Consider the following 13,750-nt stretch of genomic DNA (forward strand, 5'->3'; position numbering starts at 1 on the left):
GAGAGCTAGGAGGGTAAACATCTCTTCCAGTTGCCAGCTTTCTTGCTTTTCCCTTTCCCTATTCCTCCTTTCCTAGACAACTCCCACCCCCCAATTCACACATCCCTTTCACCTCCCTCGGTGAGTTAGCTTAACTCGCGAATGGAATGGATAGGCGACCAAACGTTGTGCTTATAAGCCTCTTTTCCGGGACGAATAAGGAACTGAAATTGATTCGAGTTATACCTGCTGCTGCTGCTGGAGACTGAGGGACTGCCGCCAGGGGCAAGACCAGAGTTCTCGGCCCTGCGCCCCGCCCCACCCCCTCCCTTCTGGCTCCCTGGTCTCAGCCCCACCCTTCAACCTCCTCCCACTTTGTACTCTCCTCTAACGGCCGCCTGTCCCTTTTAAGGAACTCCGCCCTCAAGATAGTCACACCTCTTCTCTGGGTCTAACCGGGCAGGAGACAGTCACCCCACCCACTCGGGTTGCCCAGCTAGCAGTGTCGGTACTGACCCTCATGAACGCGTGGTCCCCAGTGGGACAGTTAAGTGCCTCCGCCCCAAATCTCGGCCCAGAGTACCCGCACGAGTTCTTGTCATTTTTCGCTGAAGCCCTTTTCCTAGGCTGGGGTGCCCCTATATGCGTCCACCAATCGTAGCCATTTGCCCCTCCCTTTTTTCTTTTTTTTTTTTCTTTTAGGAAGGCGCTGGGGTGTGCAGCGGCAAGGCGGCAGTAAAGGGATCCTCTGTGGTATCTTCTCATGGGTTCCTTTCTTGAAGGAGTCCTTCTCCTCCTCAACTTTGTATTCAAGTAGTGCTTTGGGGTTTGGGTTGGTTTTCTTAGCTCTTATCCTCGGCACTCTCCTCAAGGGTGTGTGGAGTTCAGAGGATGGGTGGAGAGTGGGTTTGGCCGGAACTGAATTGGTGGAGGTGAAAGGGGAACGAAGGATCCTCAGCCTTGGCCACTTGGGCCCAATGAACCCATTTTATTTTTAGCCGAAGAAAAGAGCTGCATTGGCAGCAGGGGGAAGATTTTTTTTAGGAAGTCGGCTTTGCTGTTTCCTCAGTTTGGGGTTGGATGCTTGAGAGCTTTGTTTCCCTTGTTTCGAGAGTAGCCCAGCTGGGTCTGAATAGACTCTCTCTGCTCTGGCCCTCCTCCTCATTTTTCAGCCAGGAGAAAAAGGGGAGGTGGGGGGCCGAGAAAGAGAAGGCGAGAAGGCGAGAGTCTGGCGCGCTGTCAGACAGGGGCGGGTGTGAGCGAAACAGCTGTCTTGCGATCAGCTCAGGAGTATGAGCCTCCTGGAGGACCGCATGAGCTCCGGACACTTCAGGAGTCCCCAGCTAGTGACATGGGCGGTAAGTGACTCCGGGATTAGAACCCACCCACTCCCATCTCCTCCCTCTAGATTCTATCCCCCACCCCCAATTCTTTTCTTTAGTTTTTAGTAGAGGGCGTGTGGGGGGGGGTTGTTGAGGAGCTAAGGGTGTGAACACTATGTGGACTCAAATGAAACTCAAGGGAAAATGACTTTGCTAAAGGGCTGAGCAATGAGGGGTTAGGAAGGGGAAGAGTATTTTGGGGAGCCTCGTAGGAGAAATGAAAGGGGACACGAATAGATGAATTTAATTTAGTCTGCCCTGGTTTGGCATTCTCATTTCTCCTTAAGCGGTTAGGTTTGTCTTTCACTTAGCCCCACACAGCCAAAGTTGCTGCCAAAGAGAACGGGAATCAGAAGGCCAACGTTCCCAGGTAGCCCCCTCTAAATAGTAGCGGGTATCTAGAGATGTTTCTGAAAAGAAGGAGAAGGGAGCAGGGGTTAAGGTTTGAGCCGAGGCTTTTGAACAGCGAGGCCCTGGAGGCAGCTGCGGGGGAGGAGCTGCTTTGGGCGTGCCGGCTCTTTAAGGAGAGGTTGGGCTTCGTTGGAGGAGGAAGCCTAGGCCCTTCCCTGGCTCTTTAAGACGTGGACAGGGCGGTTGGTTTGTCTGTGTAGGTGGAAGATTGGGCCGATTTGCTGGGATTGCTGGAGAGTATCGATTTGCAGTGGTCACTTAGAAGAGCTACCTTTTTGTGGGCTCTTTATTTTTAACCCTAAGAATTTGGGGGAAAGTAACACAAAATAAATAAAATTTATTCTTTAGAAAAATTAAGTCCAAGCAGATGGTCAAAGAAATGATCCTTTATTTCCTTTTCTACTGTCTACATTGTAAAGAAAAGCGTTTATTAAGCAGCAGTCTGATATCACTCAGTGCGATAATATCTGGGCAAAGAGAGTAAGTTTGGATTTGAAACTGATGGAGACTATGATGGTCAGACAGCTCTCCTTTGAAATCCTAATACCACCACTTACTAGCTGTTTGACCCTAGGCATTGCTAGAGAATGTAGATTAATAATCTTATCTCAAAAGATATTTGGGTAGATTAAATACCTCAGTGTATGTGAAAGAGGCTGCCACTCCATATAAATCTTATTTTTCCTAGTCTGTTTGAGACTCTTTCTCTGGAGCACTGTTGATAGAATTAGTGCTTTGCTGTCCTTAAAACATCTTCCAGGGGGTGAAAGGAGACCTCAGAAGATTTAATTAGCTTGCCCAAAGGCTGAGGCTAGAACATAGGTTTTATTTGCTTCTTTTTTTTACTTTAAATTTTTTTAATTGAATTATACTCAGTTTACAATGTTGTGTCAATTTCTGGTGTACAGCACAATTCTTCAGTCATACATGAATATACATATATTCATTTTCATATTCTTTTTCACTGTGAGCTACCACAAGATATTGAATGTATTTCCCTGTGCTATACAGTATAAACTTGTTTATCTATTTTATATATACCAGTCAGTATCTGAAAATCTCAAGCTCCCAGTTTATCCCTTTATTTGCTACTTCTTTAACATTCTTCCCACTGGACTTTGGCATCTCTGAGAGAAAAAGCCACTAGCCTGCCTTTCCCCTCATTCTTTGGGCAACTTAACTAGGATGATATAACCAATAGGACCTTTGGACAACAGAAACCAGGGACTAACAGATGACCTTATCCCATTCTTCAGAATTTAGAGGAGGACTCTTATATTTGTTATTCATCTTTGGTGACTGTTGGGAACACAAAAAAATGGGCTGGGAACAGTGTCTTCAGGTTACCTTGGAGAGCATACAAGCAAAAACATAGGAAGGGCAGAAATTTAAACTCAAAAGTGAAAGTGTCTGGTGCATCTAGTGCATGTTCAAGCCCAAACTAGTTAATGGGTCCAGTTTTAGAGCTCTGGGGAGCTCTAGGTACCTCTTGTTAAGGCTTTCAGGATACACTGGAAAGAAAATTGGGGAAAAAACATGAACTAGATCACCACCACCACCACCACCACTTCTTCAGCCCCTCAACCCCTATCATCCTAGTATATGCATTTTTGAGATGGAGCCCTCATTAGTTCAGTTAATTGAATTCCAAGTCACCGCTTTAGTCATCTTTCGTTTCTCTAGATTGTGTGTGTGTGATGGTAAGGGAGATCAACCATTTATCTTTTCTCCTTCTGACAGGGACATTATTATTATTTGACACATTTATATATTCATCCTTACCTTGAGTCAGTTGTAGTTTATTATCTCACTTAAATTGATGAATAATGAGACAATTGCTTTTGGATATGTAATTCATTTAGTAAATATCTGTTGGCATACTATGTGTCAAATGCTGATAAAATTACTAAAACCTCATTTTCTCTTCCTTCCATCTTAAATTCCTTCTATTTGCTGCCCCTCCCATTTAAACCTAAATCTTACTTCAAGTCCTATTTTAGTCTTTAGCCCCCACATCAAGCCTTCCTTATCTCCTCAGCTATATCTTAGAAATTGTACATCACTGTCTGCTCTGCTCAGTGAATACTTACTGTAAATGAACTACCTTGTAATGTACTTGTTTCATGATTTTTTTCCTTAAAACAGTATTAGTAAAATTAATTCCTTCCATTATTAATCCCAAATCAAATGCCATTTCTATGAAAACTTGCCTCAACCTTGCATATAGAATTAAACTCTTTTGAGTTTTTGTATCACTTTACCTGCATTATCTGGAACCTACATAACTCTCTTCCCTGTATTATGGTCATTAGTGTATATATCTAAGCCCTTACCCCCTTTTCAGACAGAGAAGTGCTTGAGGACATGTACTATGATTGCTTCTTCAGAGCATTTAGCCATGTAAACACTAGGTACATATTTTATAGATGATCTTCTAAGATTTAGTTCCAAAATGTCATGATTTTGTCAGTGATGAAAAACTTGATGGGGATAATTGACCTAGATGATCATCCAGTACAGCTGCCATCTCATTACAAAGGAGAGTGTGAATGAATAACATTGTCATATCAGGCTCATTAGTTTACCCAAAAATTATGTAAAACTTTGTTTGATGTACTTTCTGATTCTCATATAATAATGTGTTCAATTCAGGTTGTATACCTGAAGTTGGGTTTCTGATACATATTATATTTTATATTATATTATATTATATTATATTATATTATATTATTATTATTATTATATTATTCCCAACCAATTTAGCCTCAGTTTCCTCGCCTATAAAATAGTATGGTAATTAACATTGGACCTAGTGCCTGACTTCTAATACATATTTCTTTTTTTAAAAATTGAAGTATAGTCAATTTACAATATTGTGTTAATTTCTGGTATACAGCATAATGATTCATTTATACACGTATATATTCCTTTTCATATTCTTTTTAATTTTAGGTTACTATAAGATATTGAATATAATTCCCTGTGCTATAGAGTAGGACCTTGTTGTTCATCTATTCTTATAGATAGTAGTTAGTATCTGCAAATCTGAAACTCCTAATTTATCCCTCCCCACCCACTTTCCCCCGTAACCATAAGTTTGTTTTCTATTCTATGAGTCTACCTCAGTTTTGTACATAAGTTAATTTGTGTCCTTTTTTAATATATTCTACATATAAGTGACATCATATAGTATTTTTCTTTCTCTTTCTGGCTTATTTCACTTAGTATGACAATCTCCAGGTCCATCCATGTTGCTGAAGATGGAATTATTTTGTTATTTTTTATGGCTGAGTACTATTCCGTTCTGTGTGTGTGTGTGTGTGTGTGTGTGTACACATATATTTATGTAAAACACAACTTTTTTTTTCTCTGTGATTTATCATAACATTTTGTGTATATTTCCCTGTGCTATACAGTGTAATCTTGTTTATCTATTCTACAATTTTGAAATCCCAGTCTATCCCTTCCCACCCTCTACCCCCCCCCCCCCCGGTAACCACAAGTCTGTATTCTCTGTCCATGAGTCTATTTCTGTCCTGTATTTATGCTTTGTTTTTGTTTGTTTTTGTTTTTTAGATTCCACATATGAGCGATCTCATATGGTATTTTTCTTTCTCTTTCTGGCTTACTTCACTTAGAATGACATTCTCTAGGATCATCCATGTTGCTGCAAATGGCATTATGTTGTCGGTTTTTATGGCTGAGTAGTATTCCATTGTATAAATATACCACCTCTTCTTTATCCAGTCACCTGTTGATGGACATTTAGGTTGTTTCCGTGTTTTGGCTATTGTAAATAGTGCTGCTATGAACATTGGGGTGCAGGTGTCATCCTGAAGTAGATTTCCTTCTGGGTACAAGCCCAGGAGTGGGATTCCTGGGTCATATGGTAAGTCTATTCCTAGTCTTTTGAGGAATCTCCACACTGTTTTCCATAGTGGTTGCACCAAACTGCATTCCCACCAGCAGTGTAGGAGGGTTCCCTTTTCTCCACAGCCTCTCCAGCATTTGTCATTTGTGGACTTTTTAATGATGGTCATTCTGACTGGTGTGAGGTGATACCTCACTGTAGTTTCATTTGCATTTCTCTGATCATTAGAGATATTAAGAATTTTTTCATGAGCCTATTGGCCATTTGTGTGTCTTCATTGGGGAAATGTTTGTTTATGATTTGTTTTGGATGAGGTTATTTGTTTTTTGGATTGGCTTGTTTTTTGTTATTGAGTTGTATGAGCTGTTTGTATATTCTGGAAATTAAGCCCTTGTCAATCACATCATTTGCAAATATTTTCTCCCAGTATGTAGGTTTTCTTTTCATTTTATTTGTGGTTTCCTTTTACTGTTTAATTAGATCTGTTTTGTTCATTTTTGCTTTCATTCTGTCACCTCGGTAGAGTGTCCTAGCGGAGCATTGCTACAATTTATATCAGAAAATGTTTTGCCTATGCTCTCTTCTAGATTTATGGTGTCTTGTCTTATGCTTAAGTCTTTAAGCCATTTTGAGTTTATTTTTGTATATGGTGTGAGGGAGTGTTCTAATTTCATTGATTTATATGCAGCTGTCCAGCTTTCCCAACACCACTTGCTGAAGAGAATGTCTTTTCTCCATTGTATATTCTTACCTCTTTTGTTGAAGATTAATTGACCATAGGTGTGTGGATTTATTTCTGGGTTCTCTGTTCTGTTCCATCAATCCATATGTCTGTTTTTGTGCCAATACCACATTGTTTTGATTACTGTAGCTTTGTAGTATTGTCTGATGTCTGGGAGGTTTATTTTTCCAGCTTTGTTCTTTTTCTTCAGTATTATATTGGCAATTCTGAGTCTTTTGTGATTTCATAGAAATTTTAGGATTATTTGTTCTAGTTCTGTGAAAAATGTCCTGGGTAACTTGATAGAAACCACATTAAATCTTTAGATTGCTTTGAGTAGTATGACTATTTTAGCACTATTAATTCTTTCAATCCAAGAGTATGGGATACCTTTCCATTTTTTAAAATCATCTTTAATTTTCTTAATCCATGCTTTATAGTTTTCTGCATATAAGTCCTTCACCTCCTTGGTCAAGTTTATTCTTAATATTTTTTGTGTGATTTTAAAAAGAATTTTTTAAATTTTCTTTTCTGCTATTTTATTGTTAGTGTAAAGAAATTGAACAGATTTCTGTGTAATACATACTTCTTAAGTGGAGGGTGTCATTTTTGTTACTTTGAGTAATTTATTTTATTTAAATGTTGCTTGGTTTTCAGAGAAAAGGAAGGTGAGACAGGAAGCTGGATTTAAATGTCTGTAACAAGCTAAGTGGTTTGTATAATAAATTAAATATATTATCTGTGTACTTAGACAAAATAGATGTAATCTGGGCAAACCAAACTCGGAGTTATTAAGCACTGTATATTAAGGAGTTATAACCTAACTCTAAAGCCAAATCCAGGTATTTGATACTAATCCAGATATCAAATCAGTATCATTTTGGTATTTTATTGTAACCTCAAACTCATCATTTCTAAGATATAAGTCATCATCACCCCTAGATTCTTCCCTCACTCCTCAATGCAGACTTCTTCTTTTCACTTCCCTGGTCCTGCAACTTACCATCATCATAACCTTGGTGGTTGTTAACACTCTGCACTTAATTGCTCATCTGTGCATTGAGGACAATACTAGAAACTACCTCATAAGGTTGCAGTAAGGAATAAATGTGTTAATTTTGTAATGCATGTAGAAGAATGAATGACAGTGTAGTAAGCAGTGGGGAAGCATGGTCTTTGTGGTTCCCACATTCCATGCTCAAAATGCTCACATCAACATTTTCCTCTTCCTCTTCCTCTTCCTCTTCCTCAGTTTTCTTGCCTACTAGATTGCCACAGGCTATTGGTTTTTTTCCCTTTGTATCTGGCATCAGTTCCTTTCTTTTTATTCTAACTGCCAACAACTTAATTTCGTCCAGAGGTACAATGAAAGAACCAACAGAACTAGTATTTTGTTTGCCCTAAATTGTTAAAACTTTAATTTAAAAAAGTACTTTAAATTGATAATGCATTCCACATCTCTCAAAATTCAAAATATATAAAAGGATATACAGTAAAGAGTCTCCCTCCTAGTCCTATCCCCTAGTTGCCTCACTAAAGGCAACTAAAGTTATCTGTTTATTGGAAATCCTTTCACAGACATTTATTTTATGCATATCAAGCATGTGAGTATATATGTATTTTTTTCTCCCCCTTCTCTTTTATACGGTTAGCAACACACTCTGCATATTATTCTATATCTTGTTTTGTCTACTCAAAAGTATACTTTGGATTCCATGTCTATATGTAAAGAAATACTTCATTCTTTTGTGAAACTACATAGTTTTCACTATGTGGATGAGTCACAATTTATTTAAACAGTCTTCTATTGAATGGCATTTAAAATATTTCCAAACTTTTTCACTGTTGTTTGTAATAGCAATTAAAAAAACTTTGTAAGTATGTGTATTAGTCTGCTAGAGTTGCCTTAACAAAGCACCATATAGACTGGATGGCTTTTAGAAATTTACTTCTCACACTTCTGGAGGCTGGAAGTTTGAGATCGGGTACCAGCATGATCAGATTCTGATGAGGGACATCTTCCTGAATTGCATATGGCTGCCTTCTCCCTGTATGTTCTTATGACCTCGTCTTTGAGCTCCTGGAGAAAGAGAGTGAGATCCCTGGTGTCTCTTTCTATAAGGACACTAATCCCACTGGATGAGGACCCTACCCTTATGACCTCATTTAACCTTAATTACTTCCATAAAAGCCTTGTTTCCAAATACAGTCACACTTGGGGTTAGGTGTTAATATATGAATATGAGGAAGGACACAATTCAGTCTGCAGAAGTATGTCAATTTGCCCAGACCCATACTTTTAAAAAATAGTTGATTGCCAGCATTTCAAAACCATATTTTGCTTAAAACTCTAGAATTCCAGCTTCTCTTGAATAACCAGAAGATACCAAACCAGTATTCCCTCTTGTCAACAATCGCCTAGAGTTAATGAGCTTCTTCCTCCCTCACCTTTTAGACAGGACATGTATTCTCAGTTCGCTGTATTCCCCATCTGGCTTAGGTGACCTTAACCTGCCTGGCCTCTTTAGGTACTGAGTTTGTGACACCTATGTAAGCTTTTACCATGATATACATAGAGTATTCCAATAGCTTCTAGACCTACCTTGATTCTTTTTGCCTTCTTTAGTCTGTAGACCACTGCCAGAATATCTTCCCTATAAAACATTTTTAAAATTATGTTATTCTTCTTTATTCCACAGTCATTTACTGGGTGCTTGTATAGTTCCAGGCACTATGCTAGAATTGGAGATTAAAATAGTGAACAATTTAGATGAGACCCTTGCCTTCACAGAGTGTATAGTCTTCTCTTCCTCTCATCTGGATTTCGTTTCTGTCTCTTCTTGACTAACTCTGGTTCCTCAAGGCCAACCATACCACAGAACATTACTTTGGATTTTTTTCTGACTATTCCACTTTCAGTTATCTTCTCTTCTAATTAGTGCTCATAGTCTCAAATTATAATTAAGCAATGCAACATATATTTTCCTATAATATTTGGTCGTTATTGTTTTATGCATAGTTATATCTTACTACATAGACTTGAAATCTCAGCTCTCTTCAATGCCCAATAAAGTGACAGAAGCATGCCCAATATAAAGGGGACAGACATTGGTCAACTGCAACTAACTTTTCTCTTGTGCCGATATAGACTCCGTGTTGTAAGATCTCCCAACTTTTTCAGAAAAGCAAGAAATGTAATTTTTTTAAAGAAATCTGCTTTTGAAAGATTATCAGCTAATTTGATTTTAATTTTTAACATCAGTCTGAGAACTAGGCCAGCATCTGTAATGGGCTGTCAGTTTTCTCTGTCTAACCTACACTGCAAACTCACTGAGGGTAGAGACCAGTTTGGAGCCTGGTACTATCTGCTCCCCTTCTCCATACATATACATAGTATGTACTACAATTTTGGCTACTTAGTAAGTCATCTGTAAAGACTTGATTATCAGTAAGTTCCTCTTTAAGTTAAATGTGATCTCCAGTAATAATGTAGCAGTTCTATTTTCTCCTAATGCCTAACATGTACCTTTGAAGACAATTATCAGGGCAGCCTTCTTTACCCCTACTTCTTTTTTCCAAATGTAATCATCCAAATCCTTGACCTAACTCCATTTTTTTTCTTTTTAAAAAATTGATTATTTATTTCTCTAGAGTTTCTTTCATTTTTTATGCATTTCTCTTTCATTCCATTTCCCTTGAAATATAAACTCACAAACAAGGTGCAGTATCTTCAGAAAGGTCTTCACAATGCTGGACATATACTTGACTTTTGATTATTAAGGGCTGATTATCCCAGCTCTTTTGTTTCTTTCTGTACTGTCAATGATTTAGTTCCTTCATCTTCAATTAGAATGGGAATGCGTGATGTGAATCTATTCATTTTCTTGTTTCAAAAACTAGTTCTGATAAATGCACACAATGTAGCTCCTCCATTTTTTGTAGTTAGATCCTAGAATTAATATGTATCACTGAAAATAATAATAATATGGGTTATTATTATTGGTACCTTTATTTACATGATCTCTGTGTGTCCTACAAATTGAGATGGCCCAGACTCTTACAGGACTATGTGACTTGGTGCTCCTGAGCCAGGTACTCAGGCAGTGCATGAAAAGGTCATTCAAAACACAAACTGTCCTTATGGTTACCAGGGAAAGGGGGTGAGAAGTGATAAATTTGGGAGTTTGAGATTTACAAATGTTGGCCACTATATATAAAAATAGATTTTTTTTTAATTTCTGCTGCATAGCACAGAGAACTATGTTCAATATCTTGTAATAACCCTTAATGAAAAAGAATGTGAAAACTAATACATGTATATATATACATGACTGGGACATTGTGCTGTACTCCAGAAATTGACACATTGTAACTGATGGTATTTTTTAAAATTTTTTATTGATTTATAATCATTTTACAATGTTGTGTCAAATTCCAGTGTAGAGCACAATTTTTCAGTCATACATGAACATATATATATTCATTGTCACATTTTTTCTGTGTGAGCTACCATAAGATCTTGTGTGTATTTCCCTGTGCTGATGGTATTTTAATAATTAAAAAACCCCACAAACTCTCTACCCTTAAGCACTTGCTATACTAAGCATGAGCACGAACCATTATAATGTTATACATTCTTTTTGGTTGTTGTACCATGATTAATTTGTTGGAGGAGAGTGTTGCATGAAATAATGGTATGAAGTAATGAAGTGGATTGCATAGATTTTGCATACTGTTGCAGAGCAATGAGTTTGTATTGCTGTGGGTTTTTGTCCTTTTTCTAAATGAATGCCTTAGTGCCAAGCTCTGTAATGCTAGAGGTTTTGTCTAATGATTAACATCACAATTAGTGGGAACCCTTTAATATTGTTTTCAAATGTTCAGTAGTAGAGCTTACTTCTAAGGCATAAAAACAGTTACATTATTATTATTATTTGTAACATCATCAAAGTGTACAGTAGTAGCAATTACTTTAAGGAATAAAAGGAGCATTGCTATCAGACGTGATCCATCGATTCAAATCCCAGTAATTTACCAGCTATGTGACCCAGGGATTACTTGATCTCTCTGAGCCTCTATTTCCTTATGTGCCTACTGGAATAGACAGTAGTACCTACCTCACAGAGACTTGCTGTGGATGGGGCTCAAAATTCTTCTGTATCTCCACCTTTATTTTGAACTCGAGTACTCCCTTCCTTAGGAGAAGGACCAGAAAGTCCAGCTTCAGAATACAATGGCTTTTTTTAAACATTTTTTTAACATTTTTTATTGATTTATAATCATTTTACAATGTTGTGTCAAATTCCAGTGTAGAGCACAATTTTTCAGTTACACATGAACATACATATATTCATTGTCACATTTTTTTCACTGTGAGCTACCACAAGATCTTGTATATGCTTCCCTGTGCTGTACAGTATAATCTTGTTTATCTATTCTGCACATGCCTGTCAGTATCTACAAATTTTGAAATCCCAGTCTGTCCCTTCCCACCCCCCACACCCTTGGCAAACACAAGTTTGTATTCTATGTCTATGAGTCGATTTCTGTTTCGTATTTATGTTCTTTTTTTTTTTTTAGATTCTACATATGAGCTATCTCATATGGTATTTTTCTTTCTCTTTCTGGCTTACTTCACTTAGAATGACATTCTCCAGGAGCACCCATGTTACTGCAAATGGCATTACGTTGTCGGTTTTTATGGCTGAATGGTATTCCATTGTATAAATATACCACTTCTTCTTTATCCAGTCATCTGTTGATGGACATTTAGGCTGTTTCCATGTCTTGGCTATTGTAAATAGTGCTGCTATGAACATTGGGGTGCAGGTGTCATTTTGAAATGGGGTTCCTTCTGGATACATGCCCAGGAGCAGGATTCCTGGGTTATATGGTAAGTCTATTCCTAGTCTTTTGAGGAATATCCATTACTGTTTTCCACAGTGGCTGCACCAAACTCCATTCCCACCAGCAGTGTAGGAGGGTTCCCTTTTCTCCACAGCCTCTTCAGCATTTGTCATTTGTGGACGTTTGAATGATGGCCATTCTGACTGGTGTGAGGTGATACCTTATTGTAGTTTTGATTTGCATTTCTCTGATAATTAGTGATATTGAGCATTTTTTGTGCCTATTGATCATTTGTATTTCTTCCTTGGAGAATTGCTTGTTTAGGTCTTTTGCTCATTTTTCGATTGGGTTGTTTGTTTTTTCTTATTATGTTGTATGTGCTGCTTGTATATTCTGGAGATCAAGTCTTTGTCAGTTTCACCATTTGCAAAAATTTTCTCCCATTCCATAGGCTGTCATTTTGTTTTATTTATGATTTCCTTTGCTGTGCAGAAGCTTGTAAGTTTCATTAGGTCCTATTTGTTTTTTCTTGCTTTTATTTCTATTGCTTGGGTAGACTGCCCTAGGAGAACATTTTTGAGATGTATGTCGGATAATGTTTTACCTATATTTTCTTCTAGGAGGTTTATTGTATCTTGTCTTATGTTTAAGTCTTCGATCCATTTTGAGTTTATTTTTGTGCATGGTGTAAGGGTGTGTTCTAGCTTCATTGTTTTACATGCTGCTGTCCAGTTTTCCCAACACTATTTGCTGAAGAGACTGTCTTTATTTCATTCTATATTCTTGCCTCCTTTGTCGAAGATTAGTTGACCAAAAGTTTGTGGGTTCATTTCTGGGCTCTCTATTCTATTCCATTGGTCTGTATGTCTGTTTTTGTACCAATACCATGTTGTCTTGATGACTATAGCTCTATAGTATTGTCTGAAGTCTGGGAGAGTTATTCCTCCAGCCTCTTTCTCTTCAGTAATGCTTTGGCAATTCTAGGTCTTTTGTGGTTCCATATAAATTTTATTATCTTTTGTTCTAGTTCTGTGAAATATGTCCTAGGTAATTTGATAGGGATTGCATTAAATCTGTAGATTGCCTTGGGAAGTGTGACCATTTTAACAATATTGATTCTTCCAATCCAGGAGCATGGGATATCTTTCCATTTTTTAAAGTCTTCTTTAATTTCCTTCATCAGTGGTTTACAGTTTTCCATGTATAAGTCTTTCACCTCCTTGGTTAAGTTTATTTCTAGTTATTTTATTACTTTGGATGCTGTTTTATAGGGGATTGTTTCTTTACTTTCTTTTTCTATTGATTCATCATTAGTGTAAAGAAATGCAACTGATTTTTGAAGGTTAATCTTGTAACCTGCTACCTTGCTGAATTCTTTGATTAGTTCTGATAGTTTTTGTGTGGACCTTTTAGGGTTTTCTATATATATTATCATGTCATCTGCATATAGTGACACTTTTACCTCTTCTTTTCCAATTTGGATCCTTTTTATTTCTCACTCTTGCCTGATTGCTGTGGCTAGGACTTCGAAGACTATGT

At 37.7% G+C, this 13,750-nt stretch overlaps 1 protein-coding gene across 2 annotated transcripts in view; it reads left to right on the plus strand.

Annotated features, from left to right (window-relative positions):
- Positions 1-696: 696 nt before the first annotated feature.
- KLF8 (KLF transcription factor 8) overlaps positions 697-13,750 on the plus strand; it is a 60,705-nt gene continuing 47,651 nt past the window's right edge. For both annotated transcript variants that reach the window (XM_006218903.4, XM_031675312.2), the window contains exon 1: positions 697-1,337. In XM_006218903.4, coding sequence (XP_006218965.1) covers positions 1,331-1,337 — 7 coding nt within the window. In that variant the 5' untranslated portion in view covers positions 697-1,330. The remainder of the gene's footprint in view (positions 1,338-13,750) is intronic.

The sequence above is a fragment of the Vicugna pacos genome, chromosome X, assembly GCF_048564905.1.
Source record: "Vicugna pacos chromosome X, VicPac4, whole genome shotgun sequence".
NCBI classification, from domain to species: Eukaryota; Metazoa; Chordata; class Mammalia; order Artiodactyla; family Camelidae; genus Vicugna; species Vicugna pacos.